The 23,122-nt window shown below is 47.3% G+C and overlaps 1 protein-coding gene across 5 annotated transcripts in view; it reads right to left on the bottom strand.

The window, feature by feature from the left end:
• Positions 1-22,845, bottom strand: part of GTPBP1 (GTP binding protein 1) — a 28,124-nt gene extending 5,279 nt beyond the window's left edge. The window contains exons 1-10 of one of the 5 annotated variants that reach the window (XM_055328778.1): positions 19,623-20,819; positions 16,503-16,614; positions 9,448-9,628; positions 8,503-8,851; positions 5,389-5,512; positions 4,435-4,549; positions 2,781-2,925; positions 2,466-2,648; positions 1,571-1,706; positions 776-954 (exon numbers count right to left, since the gene is read on the bottom strand). In XM_055328778.1, the coding sequence (XP_055184753.1) occupies positions 776-954; positions 1,571-1,706; positions 2,466-2,648; positions 2,781-2,925; positions 4,435-4,549; positions 5,389-5,512; positions 8,503-8,851; positions 9,448-9,628; positions 16,503-16,614; positions 19,623-19,814 (1,716 nt within the window). In that variant the 5' untranslated portion in view covers positions 19,815-20,819. Of the gene's footprint in view, positions 1-775; positions 955-1,570; positions 1,707-2,465; positions 2,649-2,780; positions 2,926-4,434; positions 4,550-5,388; positions 5,513-8,502; positions 8,852-9,447; positions 9,629-16,502; positions 16,615-19,622; positions 20,820-22,708 lie in introns of those variants that run through there. The other 4 variants (XM_055328779.1, XM_055328777.1, XM_055328781.1 and 1 more) reach the window with 4 other exon arrangements.
• Between the last annotated feature and the right edge of the window lie 277 nt (positions 22,846-23,122).

Genomic DNA, 23,122 nt, shown 5'->3' on the forward strand with positions numbered 1-23,122 from the left:
CTCCTACTGCCCCTAAAATAAGAGCCTGGGGCAAGTTTTAACTTCAGGCCTCCCAAAGAGACCAAATGAATGTTCAGCATCTGGAAACATTTAGAGTGTGGCTATCAGGGATCTTAAGAGCTACCACCCAGGAGGGACTGATTTAGATCATTCCCTTGCAGCCCCAGTTCAATTTCAAAGCAGGGGGAAGGACTGCCGTACCCCCAAGGGTACTACAGCATGTGCCGGCAGCTTCTGCCACTGTCAGCCAGTCCCAGAGGCAAGTGGTCTTCAAGGATGTGATCTACCCACCATACAGCCCTCAGGTCTGCATGAATGGGCCTGAGGAAGAGGGTTCTAGAGGCAAGGCCACCCTGAGGCTGATCCTAAAATCTCACACGGGCTGTTTGGAGTACTGGAGTAAGAGTCAAACCATTCTACCAAAAGCACCCCCGCCCCCCAAGGCTGTGGGTGAAGTCTTCAGAGGACATGAAGTGGGCTCCAGGATATAGAAACAGCTCAACTCAAAAAAAAAAAAAAAAAAAAAAAAGAAAGAAAAGAAACAGCTCAAGCCCCAAGGGAACCCAAGCCTAGGCCCCCTAGCTATCCCAACATTCAAGGGTGGTACCGAGACCACCCTTCAGCACTCTTCTAGTTCTCGCAAGGCAGAACTAGTGCCTCGGTTCCTGGCAATTAGGGGGATTCTGCAGGCTTCTCCTGTTGTGCTCACAGTCTGAAACTGGAGCGGCCCCCCAGTGCTTCCTGGAGCTTGGCAAGGAGGGCTGCCTGGCCGTACCTTGGTGATGGTGCCCACCGCTTTGGTGCGGCCTTCCCGGAACACCAGACGCTGGTCTATGTGCAGGTACTCAGGAGTCTTGATGAAGCGGAAGTGCACAGTGGCCTTGTCCCCGGTGCGCAGACAGTCCTTGTCCATGCTCAGAATGGTAGCCGTCTGCCTGATGCTCCCACAGTGCACTGCCAAAAGAGCCAGGGGATCACAATAGGACTGAGCTGCCCAGTGACCTCCGGGCAGGAGACAGGAGTGAGAGCATAAAATATGCTTGAGCTATGGTCAGCTAAAGGCCTCAGGGGGCTACATGTGGCCAAGTGACTTGGAGATCTGCTCTGAGGTCTGACCCTGCTGCACACACTCAGTTAGATCCCACCTGTCCCTGGACCCACGGTCCTGGTTCTTTAACACAGGGCACTCTGTTTGCATGTGTGCCTTCTCTAGACTGTTGGCTTCTTAATGGCAAAGCCCTCGCCAAGCATTGTGTCTGTCCCCAGCACCTTGGCAATACCACCTGGCACACAGCAGCATTCAGAGGACATTTGCTGAAGGAAGGTGTGTGAGGTTCTTGAGGGCAAGTCTGGCTCTCCAGAGCCCAGCACAGAGCAAGCATTCAGTTAACATTTGCAGGACTGAATTAACACTGTAGCTTATGGGGAGAACAGAACGGGCATCACTAAACAGGATGGAGACACAACTCTTAGCTGCCGCTAAAACCTTGGGGTTTGGGTAGCTGGAGCACTTTGTTGGGGGAGCGAGAGCAGAGGACTGGCTAGGCTGGCAGTGCTCTCAGACACCTACCCATGGCCTGGTAGCGTGGGCTAATTGTGGTGGGGTGGTGGAGGACAAGGATCTCGGCCTCAAACTCCCAGGAGGCTTGGGGATTCAAGCGTGGGGAAACCATCACCATGCCTTTGCGGATGGACGAGCGCTTGATCTGAAAGAAGAAAGGAATCCCAGATGTCAGGGATAATAATACCCAGTAGTTCTCTTCCCTGGTCTCAGAGGACCGGGAGTTCCGTCTGCGAATGAAGACCACCCCCACTCAGCCTTGCCCTCCCACTGCACTAGACACAGGCCTTCTAGGATGGACAACACAAGGCTGACTTGAGTGCAATCTGGGAAGCCTAAACACTGCTACTAGGGGGCAGGAATTGGCATGGGTAAGAATTAAGTGGTGGAGAAGGCAGGGGTAGGCAAGCTTTCAGGTGGAAGGGACAAGGCAAACATAACAGGACTACTGGAGGGAATTAGGAAAGTACCACTCTGACAGTTAATGTGGTTGGGAGGGAAGGTAGGTGTCCTCAGAGCTAGCACTTACCCAAATCCCCCAGGGATAGAAGGCTGACTAGGAGGAGGATTTGGTATGGACCCTAAGGATCCTACATGGACGGACCATCTGCAGGAGAGAGAGGTGTATTTCTACCCTTACCACTGAGCTTAGGGCACCCACCTCAGACACTAGGAGGAGGAAAAGAGCTTAGGAGGCAGGCACGCCCAGGTTCAAGGTCTGGCTCTAGAACTTACTAGCTGTGGGTTTCTGGCCAAGTCACTTGGACTCTTAGAGCCTGAGTTTTCTCACCTATAAAAGTGAGGTCAGTAATTCATGCCTTACAGAGCAGCCAGGACAACTGGAGATGGTCCAGAGCCTAGTGTAATGAACCCAAGGGGAGTTCTTTTTAGTCTCGGAACTCACCTTCTTCAGTGCAAAGGAGGCTGTCTGGCCGCCCCGCACCTCTTTGACAGGCATGCGCTTGCGGTGGATTGATTTGACAGCAATGGACAGGAAGTTACCCAAGGGATCTGGGCCGAGCAGCAGTGTGTCATTCAGCTTGATCAGGCCTCTCAGTGTTGTCCCTGACACCACTGTCCCCACACCCTGCAGAGAAGGCCAGGGTCCAGTAAGTCTATCCCACTCAAGTCCTCCCCACCATATACTTGCTCGGATGCCCCTGCAGGAAGTACACCCACCCAGCCTCCCACCCTGTTCAGTCCACCAGAAGCCACTCACTGGCACAGAGTAGGTGTCATCAATCTGAAACTCTGCAGGCTCTTCCTCCCGGTAGCTGGTGCGGGGGGAGAGGAGGTTGAGGAACATCTTCAGCAGATCTAGGTTTTCACCTGTAACGTTGGAGATCTGGAATATCGGGCACATCCTAAGTGGAGGGTGGAGAAAGACAAAGGAGCTCATGTGGCCACCTCCTGTGTGACAGGGTGGGAGCAAGAGAGCTCCTGGGACATGTGCTGCTGCTACAGGCCCTGCTGTCCCCTCACCAGCCTCTATGCCTCTGCCTAGGCCTTCCAACTGCTGCCCAGATCTGCTCCGAGGCTTTCTTCTTTCATTCTGTTTTCTCTATGAAATCTGTCCCCTCATCTCTGGTCCCTCCACCACTGCCCCATTCTGGGCTCTGCCTCTTCTTCCTAAAGCACACTCATGCTTGTTGAAAATTCTTAACCTACTTTTCCACTGCAGAAAATACAGATGGAATTCCTTCTCCCAACATCTCTGCAGGTTTATTTCTCTCAAATTCCTATCTGCCAGCCAGACCAGACAACCTGCTTTTCTCCTAAAAGCTTAGTACTTTTTTGCTCCCCATTTATTTCTTCACTCTGATCCTCCTGACTGAACTCTTTCCCTCTTACAACACTAGCAAATCCTCTCCTCCTTCAGAACCCACTTCCAATGCAGATTTTTCCAGGAAACCCTTCCCAAATGGGCACTCCTGACACCTCCCAGCTCTAGAGAACACTTCTCATGTCTGTTACATGTAGCTAATATATGATTTTCCCTCAGTCATCACAACAGCCTTTATATTGCCTCTCCAGGGTTAATCACACTCTTCAAGAACAGGAATTATATATTCTCCATAGGTCCTAGAATAGGACCTGCATAGAACAGGCACGGGGGATGAATGGAAACAGGGCCGGCTGAAACGTACCCCCTCTGGTGGCCGCCTAGTGGTACTGAAGACAGCATTAGGACAAAGCCATAGGCCAAAATGCCAGACTGCTTTTGGGCTGTATACAGACCAAGCCAGGGGGCAGATGGCTCCTAAGCAGCCCCAAGACTCTGGGAAAAGGACAAACTTAACAGAGTTCACTATTATCAAGAGGGTATCTCTGACCAAGGAAGTGATCACCCTAAGAACAAGGATTATACCTGAGTCAACTCTGAATCCTCAATGCCTAGATGAAGAGTCTGCTACAGAACATCCAATAATTATTTATGGAATCAAAGTATACATTAATGAGTAAATGCCAAATGCTAATACATGATTAGAGTTTTTGAGAGACAGTAGTATAAAAACTTACTAATAACAGTTATAAAAATGGCTGTGTATGTATCACACAGCAGCCAGACACAGACAGAGCTGTTGTCCCTGACACCACTGAGAGGCCTGATCAAGAGCTGAGTTCTTTTACATACTTCATTTCTAACACTTATGGGGACCCTGTGAGGAAGGGAATATTATTCCCACTTCACAGGTAAGGACACTGATGCCTCAGCTGGGATTCCAACCTCAACAAGTCCTGCACTTTAGAATCTAGGTTGCTTGATACAGCTCCTGGGCAACACAGCCAGCCTGAAAGAACTTGTACTGAGACCAGAATCTTCTATTCCATCTCTGTCCCAGCCCAGCAGTGACTGCTCCCTACGCCATTACCTCTCAGAGCTGAAGTTGGAGGCCGTAACGATCACATCATCCTTGCTCTGTACCAACACAGGGATCTTCCGGCAGCCTGGAGACTTCAGCAGGCGCTGTAACAGCTTCAGGGTTTCTTAAAGGTTGAAATGGAACACAATTAGGGGGACACAGCTTTCTCTCTGGCCAGGCTTCCAGGGCAAGACTGGTCCACTCCTTACTGAGAGAAGCAGGAGACAGACGGACGGACCAGTGTTAAATGCCATGCCTGGAGAAGCAAAAGGAGGATCAAAACTTGGGGTGGGTATGTGCTTACTAGAGTAGAAGGAACACAGATAAAGCCTGTCGGGTAAGGTTATGAGTCTGAAACTTGTTGGATTTCTCTGGAGTCTCTAAAAGACTCACATCCTGTAAGCAAGTGACTTGGTCGCCCGTGGGAATGTGGGAAAGGCAATGTTCTTCTTAGAATATTCTGCTTCCTGGATTAAAAAAATTCATCTGACAAAGGATCTCTAAGACATTTACACATCTGCAGAAGCATTCATGAGGCATTCCAAAAGGACACCTCTCCATTTCTCTTCTACCATCTGCAACCAATGAGGGAGAAATGCAAAGCTATTTTGAAACCTTTGGTAGAAGGCAATCGGACCCTCCGCCCAAATGCCTCCATATATATCCTGTTCAGATGGTATAACCCAACCCCCTGGCCCTGGGGGCATCTGAAAAAAGGTGCCAGATTGGGGATCTCAAGGATCCTATATTTGGAAACAGAAGGAACAATGAGCAGGAGATAATTCTAGGGTGAGTTTAGACCAAGAGCTAAACAAAGGAGGAAGCAGAAGATTTTGGTTTAATGGAAATACAGACAAAAAAAGCAGAAGGTTCTAGGCTGAAGCTCTGGCAGCACCACCAAGGAGCCACAGTGGGTGATAGTCCCAAACACAGAGACTGCTACTAGCTGCAGGCTTTACTTACCTTGCAGAATGTTGGCAGGACACATGTCAATCTTGGTGACCACCACAAAGACAGGAACATTGAGTGCCAATGCCAAGCCCAAATGTTCCTTGGTCATCCCCACGATGCCAGCATTGCTGCCCACCTGCCCCAACAAAGAAAGAACGGTCAGGACAAGAGAGACAGAGGTTGCTGCTGGGTGGGCACATGGGTTCAAAGAAGACTGGGTTAAGAGAGAGTTTTCATCTCTAAGTCCCTCATCAGAACAGAACACATGGGGCAGAAGTCTTAGGTCAGAAACAAAACAGCTGTAGATGAGGGCAGCCTGGGTGGTTCAGCGGTTTAGCGCCACCTTCAGCCCAGGGCATGATCCTGGAGACGGGGGATCGAGACCCACGTCGGGCTCCCTGCATGGAGCCTGCTTCTCCCTCTGCCTATATCTCTGCCTCTCTCTCTCTGTGCCTCTCGTGAATAAATAAAGTCTTTCAAAAGAAAGAAAAAAAATAGCTGTGGGGCTGGGCACAGATGGCTTTAACCTCTGATTTGATGATGTGGGCTGCCAAAATCTGAGGAGACTTGGAAACAATAAAAAAGAAATCCAGATAGTCCAGGGAAACAACGGTCTAGTGTCATCAAGATAGATTCAGTTTAACATCGTTGGCCCCCAGTTTCCTCATCTATAAAATACCATCCCCTTTAGAGAATCTCTTGAGGTTTAACTATAATGTATGTCAAAGCTCCCATATACAACTAGCATGAATTAGGTGTTTAGGCAATAGCAGTTCTTGTTACTGTTACTATTCCTTCCTGTAACAATAAATGTTTTAAATTATCACAAGGGCTGGCTAAATAAATGAAGGCACATGTACAAGTGTACAGAACAAAATGTACCAAATGTGCTATAGACAAGAGAAAACTATTATCTACTGATATGGGATAATCTCTAAGGTACGTTTTTAAGAACAGGAAAAAAGCAAGGTGTATACAGCATGCTACCATTACATGGGTGTAGAATGGATCGTTGAAAAAAGCAGCTGTCAAAGTTGTTAAGACATTTGGGGAACATCTGAGATCATATAAACTCTTACAGCCTAGGTATTAGAGTGTATTAGCGAGCTTTTGTTCATCTTTCTGGCTGCTGTCACAGCAGGAGACAGTTCTTACTTTTAGGAGCTGTGTGCTGAAGTATTTGGGGGTTAAGAGTCACAATGCCTATAATCTACTTTCAAATGATTCAGCCAAAACAACAAAAATACACATATGCATCCATCACATATACAGATGAACATGGCAAAATGTCAATGACTGTTGAATCTGAGTGGTGGGTTTATGGTATTCATCGTGCTATTCTTTCAAATTTTCTGTTTTGAAACTGGAAGGAAAGAATATATCCACATTTGCTGTTATGATTACAAAATATCTCTGGAGAATACTTAAGAAACTGGAAATACTGGTTGCCCCTGAGACAAAACTGGACAGAAGAGGAAGGGAGACTTTTCACTGTAAGCCCTTTGGTATCTTCTTGTTTTTGTATCACACGAATGAGTGATTTGCTAAAACAAAATTATATTAAAATTGCCACAACATGTTCCAGAAGGGTTTCAAGCAATGCTCTCATTTGATCCCAGTTTGTAGGTGAGCCGCCATCCCGACACAGATGTCCCCTGCATGTCCCTTTCTGCCCACACCAAGATACCACCTCTCTCTTCCTTCTAATTCTTCCCATTTCTTCCAATCACCTTTCCTATCCAACCCAGACTTGCTTTTGTTCTTCCCAACTGGGATAAGAGAATATTCTATCACTCTGTGGTCTATATATTTTAAAGATTTTTTTTCCTGGAAATTGTCATGGAGTAATAATGATTTCAGTTTTTTCTACAGAAAATTTTTAATATCTGGATTATAGTCTAAAAGTCAGGTAATATATAACATTTCATCTAGGGTGAAGGTATTTTCTTTAATTGGCCTTGTTCACTATATAGCTTGGTTTGAAAAATGCTCATTTTAGACTGGTGTTTCTGTACCTTTCTTAATATAAACCCAACTCCCCCAAATATACCCTACAGCTCCTCCTCTGAAATCCCTTCTTGTCAAAAAGCTTTTCTTAGCCCAGTAAAGTTGGTAGTGGCCCCTTGAAATGCTGAAAGATATGGGAGCTGAAATCATGCTGAGATCCCAAGAACCTTGGGCAGAGAGCCGATAAGAGTGTTCACACATATGCTCTGCCTCTTTACTCTCCAGTTTGGGGAGAATTTGCCTGAGAACCTGCGTTTGTGGGGCAACTTGATCAATTATGATCTCAACAGATGTCTGTGTTTACTATACTTATTAATACAGGCAGCTGGAGGAACTAGGAAATGGCGAAGGGCTAGGAGAAGGGCTTGCCAAAGGAAAACTTGCTCACTTGTGCTCTCTCTGAAAGCTGTGAAGCTGTGTGCAAGGCTGTGGGCTTCAGAGACTCCCACTCTCTGTCCAGGGAACATCAGTGGGACCCAAATGGAAGCTCTGCAATATGATCCAACACAGAAGCCTCTGCTCCCTTTCCTTCTCATGTGATCTACACGATTTGCTGCTGAAAAATCTCCACTGGTTACACCATAAACTCTATAAGAGCCCAGGGTGGCCCTGCTCACTGCTGTATTTTCAGGTCTAGCACGAGGCCAGGCACATAGCAGCCTCTCCACAAGTACCTTGGACTGGCTGACACTCCTCTCAGGCTTTGAAAGAGGCCACCTCTCAGGCCCCTCTCGATTGTTGTCTGCATTCTCCTCCAATTCTTCCCAGCCCTACCCTTGTTTGAGGGTGCCGCCTGGTATCAACTTCACAGAGTAGCCTAACCCCAGGAGAAACATTTCTGAAGGTAGTTAAGTAAGCCCCGGGAGAAACTCTCCTCTGTGCCTCTCTGAAATATAAGAGGTCCGCAAATGGCACCAGGAGAGAGATCGAGGTACACACCTTGAGAAGGCCATAGTGCTCAGAGGACTAGGCACCCCTGTAAAATTGGTCATCCTTACCCAGTGCCAAAGACCCAAACTAACAGGCCTCTGTTGCAGAACGATTTCTAACACTTGCATATAAGCACCCCTCAAACAGCCCAGCTGAAGCCTCCCCTACTCACGAGGGCCTCACACTTACCATGAGCATGCAGAAGTCAGGCAAATGACCTGTCATGCCAAAGACAGTGGTCTTCAGGTATTTCTCATGGCCAGCCAAGTCGATGAAGGTAATCACCTTAGTGGATTTCTCACAAATCTTTGTCCATTCCAGGCTGCCACCATGGCTGTCTGGCTTGTTCACCACATTACCTTCACTGTCAAAGCCCAGAATGTCGTTGCCCACGCTGCTGGTGCGACCAGATTCAATCTCGTGTTTGTGGCGGAAGAGCTTCTGGCGGGCAAAGCCTCGGCCATTGTCCAGCTCCCCGTGTGTCAGGACCCCCAGGAGTGTGCTTTTGCCAGCATCCACGTTGCCTACTACTGCTACCCTGTATGTACACAAACCCAAACATCCTTGTCAGAGTCAGTGGGGGAGCAAAGTAAACCCCAGTTAACTGGATCTGTAAGGACAGACTTGCCCCTGAGCCTCTCTAGCTCACTGCTCCTACCATTCACGGCTGAGCACATTGAGAATGTCCCTGGAGGTACACCCAGAGTAGAAAGAATCATTCAGGAGCAACTCAGCTCCTGTCACGAGGGCGTTCTCTCTTAACTTCCACTAGGCCTCTTCAAAGGTGCCAGACAGGATCCCAAAAGCCAAGAGAGGCACAAAATGTTCTCCAAGACCTTGGGTTTTTTAGTAGCCCCATAGGCCGATAGGCAAGAAAACACAGCCCACACACAATGACCACAAGCGTATGGCTAGCCACCCACTCTTACCAAATGGAAATATTCAGGGATGGGAAAGTACAGAAATAAAAAATGGAGCTATCATGTCTCTGGATACTCTTTCTATGCCTCAGAAGGGGAAGGAGCAAAGTTGACATGCCAGGTGCTAACGGCTCAATCACCATTCCCTGCTCAAAACCTCAGACGATAAGGTCATGCTGCAGAGAGCCCCTGAACTGTTCTGAGGCCTCCTCACCTGACTTCCAGGAAGTCATTGTCTCCTACTCGTTTCCGGACCAGGTAATCACGCACACGGCCCCCAGCTTCTTGACGTTCCCGCAGGAGGATGACATCAGCCTCTATCTGTTCCGCCATGCTCTTCACTGTGGCGTAGGAGGCCTCCATGTCAGCTTCACTTAGCCCATACTCAGTTCCATCTGGTGACAAGAGCCCAGATATCAGCCTGCCAACAAGCCAGCCAGTCAACAACCCCTACCAAAGGCCCCACCCCAGGCACTGGAGAAGAACATGGCTCTCTCTACCTGATGCTTTTCAAAAACCTGGACACACACAGAGTTAATAAACAATAGTTCCATGGGCTTCCCCTTTCAGCAGGGTATTCATTAATTCATTCAACAGTAATCACTAAAACTCTCCAAGGTTTTATGTCAAGCCTCATGCTGGGTACTGGGAACACAGGTGCCCTTGGTGAGCTCATAGCCCAGCAGGAGAGAGAGAAAATTAATTAATTGTAATACAGCTTGAGTGCTTTACTATAGAACTGGACAAAAAGAATGTAAAGCGTGAGCAACTGGCATTGCTTGGCGAAGCTGAGGACAGCTTTGCAGGGTGCTGACTCCAAGTATGGTCACCAAGTATAAAAAACAGGCCTATAGAGAAAGGAGTAAAAACATCCTAGGCAGAGGAACAAAGCATGGAACATAGCAGATCATGGACATTCAGGGACCAGTAAGCAGCTCAGTGTGTTGGACAGAAGGATGTCAAGTGGTGAGAGACCATACAAGGAAGAGGTGGGAGCCATTAAGCAGAGACATTAGAGAGCAGAAAAAACACAATATGTACCAGACAGTAGGAAGCTTTGAGGGGTTTAGGCAGGAGAGGAGCAGGATCAGATCGCTGTGGGTTAGAAAGATGTCTTGAGCAGCAATATAAAGTGTGCACTGCCAAGCGAGAGACCACAAAGGGGGAGCTCGGTTAGAAAATAATTCTAGTAATCCAGGCAACAAATAATGAGGACAGGAATCAAAGGAAAATGGGGAGCAAATTTAAGAATGATTTTAGGGATAGATTCTTTTTTTTTTTTAACTGAGGTAGCTCAGATGAAATATCCAGCAAGCAGCTGAAAAACAATAGCAGCAACAAACCACAAGTCTGAGCTCAGGATAAGGAAAGGGAGTCCAAAGGAAAGACAACAGAACAGTCACCAATCACTAAGTGCCTACTCTAAGGCAATACATGTAAGGTGCTTTCCACATGGTGTCATTCAATTCCCACAGCAGCTCCCTCAGCTTTTCCTCCAGCCTCTGGGTCTCACGGAGCACCTCTGCTCCTTCCATAGGATGATCTCCTACCATGCTCCCAGCTCTCTCTTTTGCAGCCTCTCAAAGACCTTGCAGTACCTTTTATCACTTTCTCTTCCCTCCCTCCATGCTTCCCCTTACAAATGAGCTCATTCTTAAACCACAAAAAAGGAAACGCACCCCCTCTTGCCATGCCCCTGCATACTTACTAAGCTATCTATCTCCCCTGTTCCTCCTTATACCACCAAGCATCTCAAAAAAGTGATTGCACCTGCTGACTATATTTCTGACGACTCTAGAAGAAATTAGTTTTCAAGACGTTAATGGACTTCAACCACTCATCTAATAATGTTCTTTTCTTGACCCCTATAGCATTTGACACTGTTGGCTGTCCTACCTTTGCTTCTTGAAGCACCTTCCTCCCACTCTGCTTACGTACTGCTTGAACTCTCTTGATTCATCTCTACCCTCTGTCTGGTTTCTTCTTCTGTTTCCTCTGCTGGCTCTTCCTGCTGCTGCTTCCTAAATGCCAGTCTTTTCCAATAGTCAATCAGTGGCCCTTTCTTCTAGTTTCCAAACATTCCTCTTGGCCATCTCATTCTATAGCTCTGTCATTTTGTAAACTACAAAAATATTCATTTCTAGCACTGCCCTCTTTGCAGAGCTCCAGACCGAATTTCCAACGGCCTGGATGATAGCTCTCAGAAGTCTGGCATCTAAATTCAACCACTCTACTGCCCTTTTAAACAACAACACAGGGATGCCTGGGTCTCTCAGTGGTTAAGCGTCTGCTTTCAGCTCAGGGAGTGATCCTGGAGTCCAGGATGGAGTCCCCCATCCCTGCATGGAGCCTGCTTCTTCCTCTGCCTGTGTCTCTGGCCTTTCTCTGTGTGTCTCTCATGAATAAATAAATAAAATCATTAAAAAAAAAAAACACAAAAACTAACACCACTAACAAAGCATTTTAGGCCTCCCTGCAATCCTAAGGAGTAAGCATTACTGTTCCCATTTAGCAGTGGGATAAACAGAATTCAGAGAGGGCTCAGAGTCAATAGAGGATCAAGGGGCTGTGTGAGCTTGGGTCTTCTGATTCCAAACCTAGAGCCTTTTCCTCTGGCAAGGGCTCCTCTTTGTAACCCACCAGTTCTTCCCTTCCCTTCCCTACTTTTGATGATACCACCATCCTCCCAGTCCCAAGCTCAACACTCATCCCTCCAGTCCTGTTGATCCTAGTTTTAGGCCTCGCCCTTCTGTCCTTGTCCCTGCTCCTTTGTTGCCAATTTGGTGCCGCCAGCCTGATTCAGGCCTTGTCCCGTCTCAATCACTCCAAGACCCCTGGATGGTCTCAGTGTACCCAGGCTCTATTCCCTGCAGCCCATCCTGCATACACACAAGCTTAAGCTCCTAATCCAGGCATAGTTCTGACGTTTTCACTTCCAACCCAAAGCTTTGGAAGGGATCCCCCAGCCCAGCAGCATCCAGTTCCAATTAGTTAAAGGCCTCCTCCATTTATCCCACACCCCCTCTTTAGTATTGTCCCAGTGCAAGTGACCCAGTCACAATCCCCCATGTTCCCTGAACTTCCTCTACACCTTTGCTTATGTATTTCCTACCCTAGAAAGCCCATCAGCACCACATACTATCCCTTGTGGAACAATGTTTTGGATGCATATATTCCTCCACTATACATAAACATCTTGAGGACAGGGTACAGCTCAAACATTCCCTAGGTGCCCCATGACGGTGGTTTTCCTCCATCAAGTCCTCAAATATTTGCGAAATGCAAAACAAATGAACAAAGAGGGAGCAGTTTGGCTGAAGAGTTTCCAAATGCATGGCCAACTGAGCTCTGGAAATCTTCTAGGTTAGAGAAGGGCTTGTGGAAAGTGTCCCTAAGAGACAGTATGCTCATCTTGCCATTCTTGCCAGACCCCCAAGTTCTAGCCAACTTTCCCTGTTTCTGTAACAACAAAAGGCTTTCAGGTCCTGTTCCAAACAAGGGGGCAATCACGAATGTTATCTTGTCTATCCAGAGCTCCTAGAAAATGCTCCCAGTCCTATTACCCTTCTCCAGCAGGCACGACATTCCTCACTCTGTAGGAGTGGAGACAAAGGCCAAGGAGAAAAGCTGCAGAGGCCCAATTACCTAAGGCCACATATTCAGCCATGTCCAAAGCTAATCAGATTTCTGTCCTGCCATTTGATTTACCTTTTCTGTATGTACTCTCCTGCTCAACATGCTTTTAGGATAAAAGTCTTAACTCTTTGATAGGGTATTCAAAAACAATCAAGATCTGGGCTCTGTGATCTGTCCAGCCTACCCTCTTGACACTCCCAACCTCACATTCTATACTCCCACCTTACAGAATCACTTTTAGGGGCACGTGGGTGGTTCAGTCAGTTAAGTGTCTGTCCAATTCTTGATTTCAGATCAGGTCATGACCTCGGGGTTGTGAGATTGAGCCCCTGGGTCAGGCTTCACATTCAGCAGCAGTATAATCTTTGAGATTCTCTATCTCCTCTCTCTCCACCTCACCCCTACGTGAACATGCACTCATTCTCTAAGATAAACAACTTAAACAATTTGTTAAATCTGTTAAAGACTTAAACAGAACCCCTCTTGGTCCACCAAATATCCCATAATAACCAATGCCTCTGTGCCTTTGTGCATGTGGCTTTCTCTGCTCACTCGTTATCGCCTCCATTTACCTGGAAAACTCCTATTAACCCTTTAGTATCAATTCAAGGGGCACCTCCTTTTTGATGCCCTTCCTGACTCCCCCACAATGATCTAACATACTTCCTATGTTCTCTGAATTTTTAATATAGTAGCTGGCTCTTAGAAAGCCATGACTTAATATGAAAAATGAACAAGGTGGTTCTTGAAAGAAACCTCATGGTAAATCAACTATAACCTGGAATCCTTAAAAAATTACTACTGCAATTACTAACACTAGGTAACGTTTATATGGTTACCGTATATCAAGTATTAATCTTCACCATGACATCATGGGATAAATTCTATTACTTTTTTTTTTTATGATAGTCACAGAGAGAGAGAGAGAGAGAGGCAGAGACACAGTCAGAGGGAGAAACAGGCTCCATGCAGGAAGCCTGAGGTGGGCGATCCTGAGTCTCCAGGATCACACCCCAGGCTGAAGGCGGCGCTAAACCACTGAACCACCGGGCTGCCCAGATTCTATTATTAACCCCATTTTAAAACAACAAAAAGAGCCAAGAGGCAAATGCAGACCCACCAGGCTCCAGACCCTGAACTATCAGACCAGACTGCCTTCTTTTAAAATTAGGAATGTAGGGATCCCTGGGTGGCGCAGCGGTTTGGCGCCTGCCTTTGGCCCAGGGCGCGATCCTGGAGACCCGGGATCGAATCCCACATCGGGCTCTCGGTGCATGGAGCCTGCTTCTCCCTCTGCCTGTGTCTCTGCCTCTCTCATTCTCTCTCTCTCTCTCTCTCTCTCTCTGTGTGACTATCATAAATAAAAAAATAAAAATAAAAAAAAATAAAATTAGGAATGTATACTTGTTTTTTTAAAGATTTTATTTATTTATTCATGAGAGACCCACCGAGAGAGAGGCAGAGACACAGGCAGAGGGAGGAGCAGGCTCCATGCAGGGAGCGCAATGCAGGACTTGATCCTGAGACCCCAGGATCACACCCTGAGCCGAAGGCAGATGCTCAACCACTGAGGTACCCAGGCGTCCCTGGAATGTATACTTAAAGAGCACATTACTCTGCTTAGAATTTTCTAACACATAACTTATCCATACAAATCTCTCTGAGGTTAAGGTGGGGAAGTAATTATCCCCATTTTACAGATGAAGGAAGTGACAAAGAGGTGAAGCACTTATACAGGAAGTCAGTAATTCAGCTGACCCCTGGGGGCCTTGTGTCTGGTTTAGTCCCTTATTTGATGTTCAACTTGTTTAACTAGTTATGATCTCTTTCTCCCTCTCAAGAATTCCAGCAGGAAGGAGTCACTATGAACGTAATAGCGCCCAATTGGTAGATGCAAAGATAATGCCTGGGTGTGTAGGAAATGTAATAATGAATATATGACATTTTCCTACGCTTTGCCATTGGAGGATTAATTAGTTGTGGGTTGCCAAGGCATGGTAAAATTCGCTGAGTCCACATTAAAGAATGAGGGGGAAGAGGTGGGGTCTTAAGAATCTAGATCATCAAAGAACAGTCCCAACACTGTCAAAACTGATCTAGATATGGTTTCTTCAATTCTACAAGCAAGAAGTGGCCTTGGGGTGGTTCATCCTATTACAGCAGGCCAGATGTGCACCTGAACACAAGGCTACCAACAATCTCCTAGTCACGTTTTTTTCTGAACCTGACTCTCTTTGCTATCTCTAGCACTTGACAATGCTGACCAATTTCCTCCCTTTCTTGGCAAGGCAACCTCTCAGTTTGCCTATCTCTCTGACCAAGCTTTCTTTAAAGTGATAAGACCCGAAATGGGAAGGTGACAGCAAGGATGGAATGGAAGGGATAGATAGAAGAAGCATTTCAAAGGAAGACATAGCAGTATTTGGACATCAAGCCCTTCTATGTGCCAGTCTTGCAGCATTTCCAAATACTGTTTTCTACTGAAGTTATCTATGTATATGCTATCTTTCTTTCTGGGGCAGAGACTAGATTATAAGTATCCAGAAGTACCTTGCAACAGTATCAAGCCCATAGAAGATACTTTTTTTTTTTTCTCCATAGAAGATACTTAATAGATATATGTCAATAGTTAAAGAATGATTTCCAGATTTTCTCCATTTTAGACTAAAAAGAATTATTACCTGCCTTTTCAAAACCTATGTTCAGCAAAGAACTATTCCTTTAAAGATGCATCAAGGTCTACCAGGGCTTCCTACAAAGATGACAGAAACAAGTTCTGGTAGTAGCTGAATTCAAAAGCGTTAACAAGCCCAGCTGCCATTTCAGCAAAGGTAATGTTATAATGAAGCAAGAGTAAGTAGGCCTTGTATTGAGGACATAAACTAGGAACAACAACAACAGCAGCAGCAACAACAACAAAAAAACCCCAAACCCCAAAAACAAAAGCTCAAGATACAATCTACAGTGAGGACTGCCTTCCTCTAAAACAGTGGGCCCCATTACAATGGAATAAGCATGTTGGAGGACATTAATCAGCCCCTTCCAGAATGATAACAAGGCTACATGTCTGAAAGGATCTCAGAGAGAGAAAAAGAGGACTTCTGTTATCACAGCTATCCACATTGAATGGTCACTGTGGTCTAAGGCAAGGTAGCCTTGCTGAAGACAGAAATTTTGTGTCCCTTTCCTGTAGACATAAAGAAGAATCACAAAGGTTCTTTGCCAAACAGGCAATATGTAGCAAAGGAATCTGTAAATCAGGACTGGAGAGGGAAAATTTAGAGCTGTCCAAGGAAGGCTTAATTGTAGACCTAACTGTGACTTGCTCTATTACCTGAGTTAAGAAATTTCCTTGTTTTGTGCAAATGTCCCTTTATGCAAATTCAGACTACTGGAGATAGAAAAGAAGCATCTGTAAAACCGCCTGGAATGCGAATCTTTGAAGTCAAGCATATCATGACCACTAAGGTGGGAATTAGCATTATCATTTTGTACTTTTATGTCCTCCCAAACAGTTCTGCAGAAACTAAAGAATCACTGCAACTGAGACACATGAACAGAAAGTCAATAAAAGAGGGAAAATGTGCTCTAAATAATTTTTTAAAAATAAAGTGAAAGGAAAACTATGCTCACCTGATCCCTGCCCAATGACATATATGGTCTCTCCGCATCCCTCGTCCATCCTCTCCCACATCTGCCGAAGTAGGCTGTCATACTGCTCTGATGTAGGGCTCACTAGAACCAGCTAGAAGAGAAACCAAAAGCCTTAAGACCACACTTACTAGAAGAGCACCACAGCCAAAGTAGATCAATAGCCTGACCAAAGACCCTGACCGAATCCCACCACACCTTGATCTAAAATAGCTACACAGCCCCCTCATGCCCTCTCTGCCCCTCCAGAAATAGACTTTGAGCCTAAGCCTTTATAATTTGAGTTATATGATGTATTAAAATGAGTATGTCTGAACCGCAACCCACAGAAAAGAGGGTGTGAGGAGCCTGCTTCCTGCTGCTTAACATGAGGCACAGGACCCATAATGACTGGGAATCTGGACTGTGGGCAGAAACTGATGAGCACTGCTTTATTACCTACATGTAAAAGTCTTCCACTTGCAGCTTGCAGTTCACAGGACAGAGATCTTATACACTGCCATGCCCTCCCCCTGTGGCCAATTGTTCTTATCATAACCAAAGAATTCTGTTCCATGTTGCCTTGGCTAACTTGATTACTTAGGAATTGGCAGTTAAAGCTTCTGCAAGACTCATTTTCATCAACAAAACACCATTACCGCTAAGATGGGTATTAGCACCATCATTTTGCAAATTTCTGCCAATAATATTAAAATATGAACTACTTATTTGGGGAAGCCATTTACTGATAGGTGTGTCATAGTCCATCCTCTGACTACTTGTGTGGAGCTTTGGACAAAGAACTTAACCTGAGTCTCAATTTTTCAATCTACAAATAGAGCTTATACTACTTGCATCCTAAAGACATTGTCCAGGCCAAGTAAGAGAACCTGCAATGCATCTAGTCCACAGCTCAATAAGTGGAAATTAGTTTCCTTCACCCAATCATTCCTAGAAAAACCTTCTTGGATGAAACTAGCCACTACAGACCACTAATTGTTTCTCCCTTTGAAAGCTCTCAGAACTTTCGGTCTCCACAGCTAATTATAGCAAGTGTATAAACTTACAGCTTCTAGTCTTCTTTTACTCAGGAAGCAATCTATTCAACACACCCCTTCTCCCTCTCCACATTGTCAGTTCTTCTTTTTAATATCATCAAAATTTATATACATATAGCTTCTAAACTTTAAAACCATGAGGAGGACTTCCCCAACTATGTGATGAAGTAACATTTTCCTATCCTCGAACATTAAATAAGTTGGTCAGGAAATGAAGGTACTAATCTCTTTGCATCTCTGCCTTGCAATTTCCCACTGTGTTTTCAGGATTCTTCAGCACCTTGACCATGAATTGACATCTAATTCATTTGCTCTTGAATCAAGTGTGTTTCTTACAGTCTCCTGAGTTGATTCACTAGGGCTTGTACTTGTAACCTAGGTGCTGTCTGTCTGGGTCTTTTGCATCATGTCACATCACCTCACACATTTCCTCTGATCATCCCTCTCTTTGAGGTTGGCCATTCTCATTGTGGCAGTAGAGACGTCAGACAGGAAAACTGTTACAATGCAGACAGCTGGTTTCTAAGTAGGCAAATGAGACTAGAGGGAAAGAAGAGTCAAAACTTGGCCACTCAGGTTGCAAGGCAAGTTCTCTTGTTTGGGTTAAGTTTCTTAAGGCAGTTTTGCCACCAGAGATGTTGAAAAATCACAAATTTTTTCAATGCTTCACAAACATCTTTTACTGTAACTATCCAACAACAGGTAGGAGGTACCTGTTGGTGTTCTATCTTCCATCAGCTGCTATTTAATCTGCACAGGGAATTATCAGTTATTCAGTTCATTTCAAACATTCACTGAGTAGTATGTATCAGAGCACTGTACTACATGTCTGTTAGAAAACAAAATTCAATTGGGTACATTTTAGCATCTAATTGGCTTTATTCTAAATTCATCAATCAGGCAGCATCTTACTGAGCAAGGAAAAGGAGTTCCAAGTAGCTATACAAAAATGAAAGATTTTATAGGCAAAAAGGGGGTGAGACAAGGTTATTAGCAAAAGAAAAAAAAGTATAATTTCAGGCAAGGTTACCTTCCCTTTGGGAAAGACAGGAGGGATTATCCGGCAGACTATCTTACTAGTGCTGACCAAAAACCTTCACTCCTGGGAGAGGGGGAAGCTACGAGGCCTGGTTTGTAATCTAAGGGGCAAATGACCCCATCTTGGGCCTGTTTGGGTTTTGTTTTTCTAAACACGTCATATACATTAAAAAAAAAAAAACCCCGCTTATCTGTACTTTAAAAATGTTGGAGTTGGAGAACGAAGAGGTTAAGAAACTTTGCCAAGGTCACAGAGCCTTTTAAGTGGCAGGTTAGGGAACCCAGCCCTGTCGGACTCCCAAGTTGGCATTCTTTCCTTTCGCGACGCTTAAGCACCTTCAAGACACCAGCCACATCTTACACTTACTTTGCCATCCTTACAGCGCCAAGCAGAAGCCGAGCCCTTGCTTCCCGCCTACCTTCTCACAAGCTCGGCGGCCCCGATTTAAGAGGTCCTTCATTATTTCATTCATACAACATGAGGTTCCACTCCTGCTATGGCCAGATTCTGCGTCCTGCTCGTCTTTCAGTTTTGGTTTGGGAAGGGATTCCTCAGACCCCTCTCCGGGACTGGCCAACTACTTTCCGGCTCCTCGCCGACACCAGGAAGAGCCCCGCCGCCTTCCTGCTCCCGCCCAGCCTCCTCAGCCGCCGCGGCCAGCGCCGGGAGAGGACCACCTAGGTCTCCGCGGAGGCGGCACGGCCGAGGGCCGGCAGCCGAGCAGGGCGCCGCGGGCGTCGGCGTCGGGCGCCCCGGTTCCACGTGGCGGAGCCGGGGGGCTGTGATCTCGGCGGGAGGCGGACGGCGGGAGGCCGGGTCGGCGCCGCCGGGAGAGGACGCCGGGGCTCGGCCTTCGGGGGCCGCCCCTCGCCGGGAGCCCCGGACGCGTCCCGCCACCGGCAGGTGGGCGGGCTCGGCCCCTCCCGCCCCCGCCGGCGCCGTCGCTCTGGAGACCGCTCAGCCCGCCGCCCTGTCCCCTCAGCGCCCGCCGGTCCCCTCAGAGCCGCCGGCGGCGGCCGGGCCTACCTTGCTGGTGAGGTCCAGCTCCGGCTCGCCGTTGAGCGCCTCCCCGTCTTCACTGCAGTCCGAGTCGAAGGTGCCGTGGAGCCGGGCAGCAGCCGCCGCGGCCCTGGCCGCCCCCGGGGAGCTGGGCTCGGGGGCGAACATAGAGGCCGGGACCGGCGAGTCCATCGGGGAGCGACTCCGCTCCGCCGCCATCTTTAATAACTTAGGCTAATTCGTAGCCGGCCTCCCCTCCCTCCTCGGCGCATTTGCCTAATCTATGCGCGGCCCCGCCCCGGCCCTCTTCGGATAATTTATGCGAAACTTCTCCAGCCGCGTAGAAGATGACACGTATTTCTAGCTAAGAAACAATCGACCAGGCCTCTCAGCCACCAATCACTGCGGCCCTTTCAAGTACCTAATGAATAATTAATGAGGCCCAAACCCCAACAACAAAAGTCTGAGACGTCACACGCCTCGTTCGCAGCTCGGGAGGGGGCAGCACCGCGGCCACGCTACCTGCCCGGAGCCTTCCAGCCAACGAGAGCTGGGCAGGGTTTGACTGACACGGCAGCCATCCAATGAGTGGGGAAGCACACACAACGTTTACCCTCACCGCCCCTTACTTCCCTCCTTTCCATAGGCAGTGTTCAGTTTCCAAATCTTACTGCAAAACAATCCGCACGGACAGCCTTCCGATGATGGACAGGGGCAAGGCCCAATCTAGTCAGCACACAGGGCCCGCGCCTCGGGCCACCGCCCACCCAGATAGTAAACCGCACAAGGCCCCTCCCACCTCCCTACTCGGAGACTCCCGGCAGTCCCTGGAAGACCGAGGTCCAAAACGCTGGCAACCTCCACGCAATCTTAATAGAAGGATCGATGCCTGGAGTACTATAGCAGCCAGAGCGAGGGAAATTAATTAAACGCTGACCTTAGGGAGAATTCTCCATTCACTGCCTCTGCGGTGAGAGCAATTACAGGTCCAAAAAGAGGCAACCAGCTAAAATACAAGCCAAAAGTACCTCACCACATTTGTGAATTGCGAAGCTAAGATCTGGGTCTGTTAGGAGAGTTTCCTATGGATGATTTTTCCAGAGTATCATCAGTTGTATTAGTCCCAGTCCACAATACCATTAGCACGTTTTTGGTATCTCTCCCTGTCTCAAAAGTCTGAAAAGCTTGATAAAATGAGGGATTAGGGCAGTCTCGGTGGCTCAGCGGTTTAGCGCCGCCTTCAACCCAGGGCGTGATCCTGGAGGCCCGGGATCGAGTCCCACGTCGGGCTCCCTGCATGGAGCCTGCTTCTCCCTCTGCCTGTGTCTCTGCCTCTCCCTCTGTATCTCTCATAAGTAAATAAAATCTTAAAAATAATAAAAAAATAAAAATGAGGGATTAGCAAAAAGTCACATAATGCCGGCCTTGGGCACTCGTCCCAAGCAGCAATCAAGAAAAAGCAGCCATTGGGGCAACCGGGTGGTTCAGTGGTCTAGCGTCTACCTTTGGCTCAGGTCCTGATCTCCAGGTCCTGGGATCAAGTCCAGCTTCCGGCTCCCCGCAGGGAGCCTGCTTCTCCCTCTGCCTATGTCTGTGCTTCTCGCTATCGCTCATGAATAAATGAATTAAATATATATTTTTTTTTAAGAGCAGCCATTGAGATGGTAACATATCCAAGAATTAGAGTTTGGAACACAGGATTTGATAAGAGTTAGAGTTCAAAATGGCCTTCAGTTTCAGGGATCAACCTGAAAAAAAAAAAAAAAACTCTGCTTGCCCCTGTTAACAACTACAAATCTCTCTCTTTTTTTTATGATCAAGTCTTATGTACACCGCAGCTGGGAATCTGGGACAAAAAGTCATTCAACTCCAAAGGTCTTGATAAGATCTCCTCGAATGCATTTTTTCCCCTTTCCTTTTTTTAAGATTTTATTTATTTATTCATAGAGACAGAGACAGAGAGAGAGAGAGAGAGAGAGGCAGAGACACAGGCAGAGGGAGAAGCAGGCTCCATGCAGGGAGCCCGACGTGGGACTCGATCCCAGGTCTCCAGGATCACACCCTGGGCCGAAGGCGGCGCTAAACCGCTGAGCCACTGGGTCTGCCCCCTTTTCGGACTAAATTGCTCACCACTATCCTATATATTCCTCTATGAGGTACTTAAAAAACATTAAAATCTTGATTTGGCAGAAAAGCCAAATATCAAGCTTTAGTCCTCTAGAATAATTGGTATTTACCATATGACCAACTGGCTCTTCCAGAAAGAGCTCAAGTACATATGTGCTGACACCTATCGGTAGACTAAAAAACATGTCCTCGCTATAGGACTAGTTCACAAAACATACTCTCAAGAGTAGGTACTTCTTGAACAGAGAAATCTTAAAATTACATCTTGGGAAAGAAATTCCCTTCCCATTTTTACAACCTCTTTCCGAAGACAAGTTAGAGCTCAGGTTCAAATCCTGAGTCTACTACTTCGTAGTAGTAGTAATTATCAAACAAGATAATTAACCACTCTGAGCTTCAGTTGTCTCCTCTGGAAAAAAAAAAAAAAAGCAGCAGCTATCTCAAGGCAGTTAGCAGGAAATGAACAGTGTTTGCAAGCCTCCATTAACTAATCTTATGAAAATATAACCGCAACCTTAGGTGGCTTACAAATTACAAAACTTTTAAGATAATTCTAAAGTCTGGATTAGGGCAGGACTCCCAAGAGTGTGGTAAGCACTCAAGCGTGTGTTAAAGTGGTAACTGCGGTAAGTGTAATGGTCTTAGAGTCGAGTCCTAGCAAGGTTAGAGAAATACCTGAATTATGTAATCTTACTGTTTTTCCAATTTCCTGAACAAAAAATCCCAAAGGGCTCCTAGGGTGGATGATGCCTCCCATGTGACCTAGAGGTAGGTAAAAGGGGGGAAAAGTCCCCGCGGGACCGGGTGTTTACCTTCCTAACACCCAAGATACCTTGAGAAAATCCAGAGTAAAGTCCTAAGTCAGCCACCGTGAGACCAGGGCGAGAGGACAGTGGTCTGTGGGTAGTGCACCGAAATTCGACACCAAGGCACTGAGACAGGGCTCTCCACTCCGCCTGAAATGTGACTCCAGGCGAGGCACTTACCCTCAGCGCTCCCAGGGAAGTGCGAGGCGGCCGGGCCCGCTAACCAAGGCAGCTTACGCCCGACCGCACCAGTACGTTTCTCTGAAATCACCTGGTGAACAGCGCGTTAGACAAACATAAAACGGCCAACGCAGGAGTAGCTAGTCCAGGTTCTGCAAAGCGCTCGGCTCGAGAAGCCCGGCCCACAGAAGGGAAAGGGTGGGGAGCCCGGCGAGGGCAGCCGCAGGCCGGGTCGCCGCCCCGGAACGGCGCCGACGCCCGGGGAAGGGTGGGGAGCGGCGGGCGTCGAGGCGAGACTCCCGCAGGCCGCCCCGCCCTACTCACACCCGGAAAGAACCGAACCCAGGAGCCAGGCACCAGCGCCATGGCCGGCTGCCGCCGCTGCGCCTCACAGCCCCACGGCCCCACGGCCCC

Source organism: Nyctereutes procyonoides, unplaced genomic scaffold (genome assembly GCF_905146905.1).
Source record: "Nyctereutes procyonoides isolate TBG_1078 unplaced genomic scaffold, NYPRO_anot_genome, whole genome shotgun sequence".
In the NCBI taxonomy this organism is placed as follows: domain Eukaryota; kingdom Metazoa; phylum Chordata; class Mammalia; order Carnivora; family Canidae; genus Nyctereutes; species Nyctereutes procyonoides.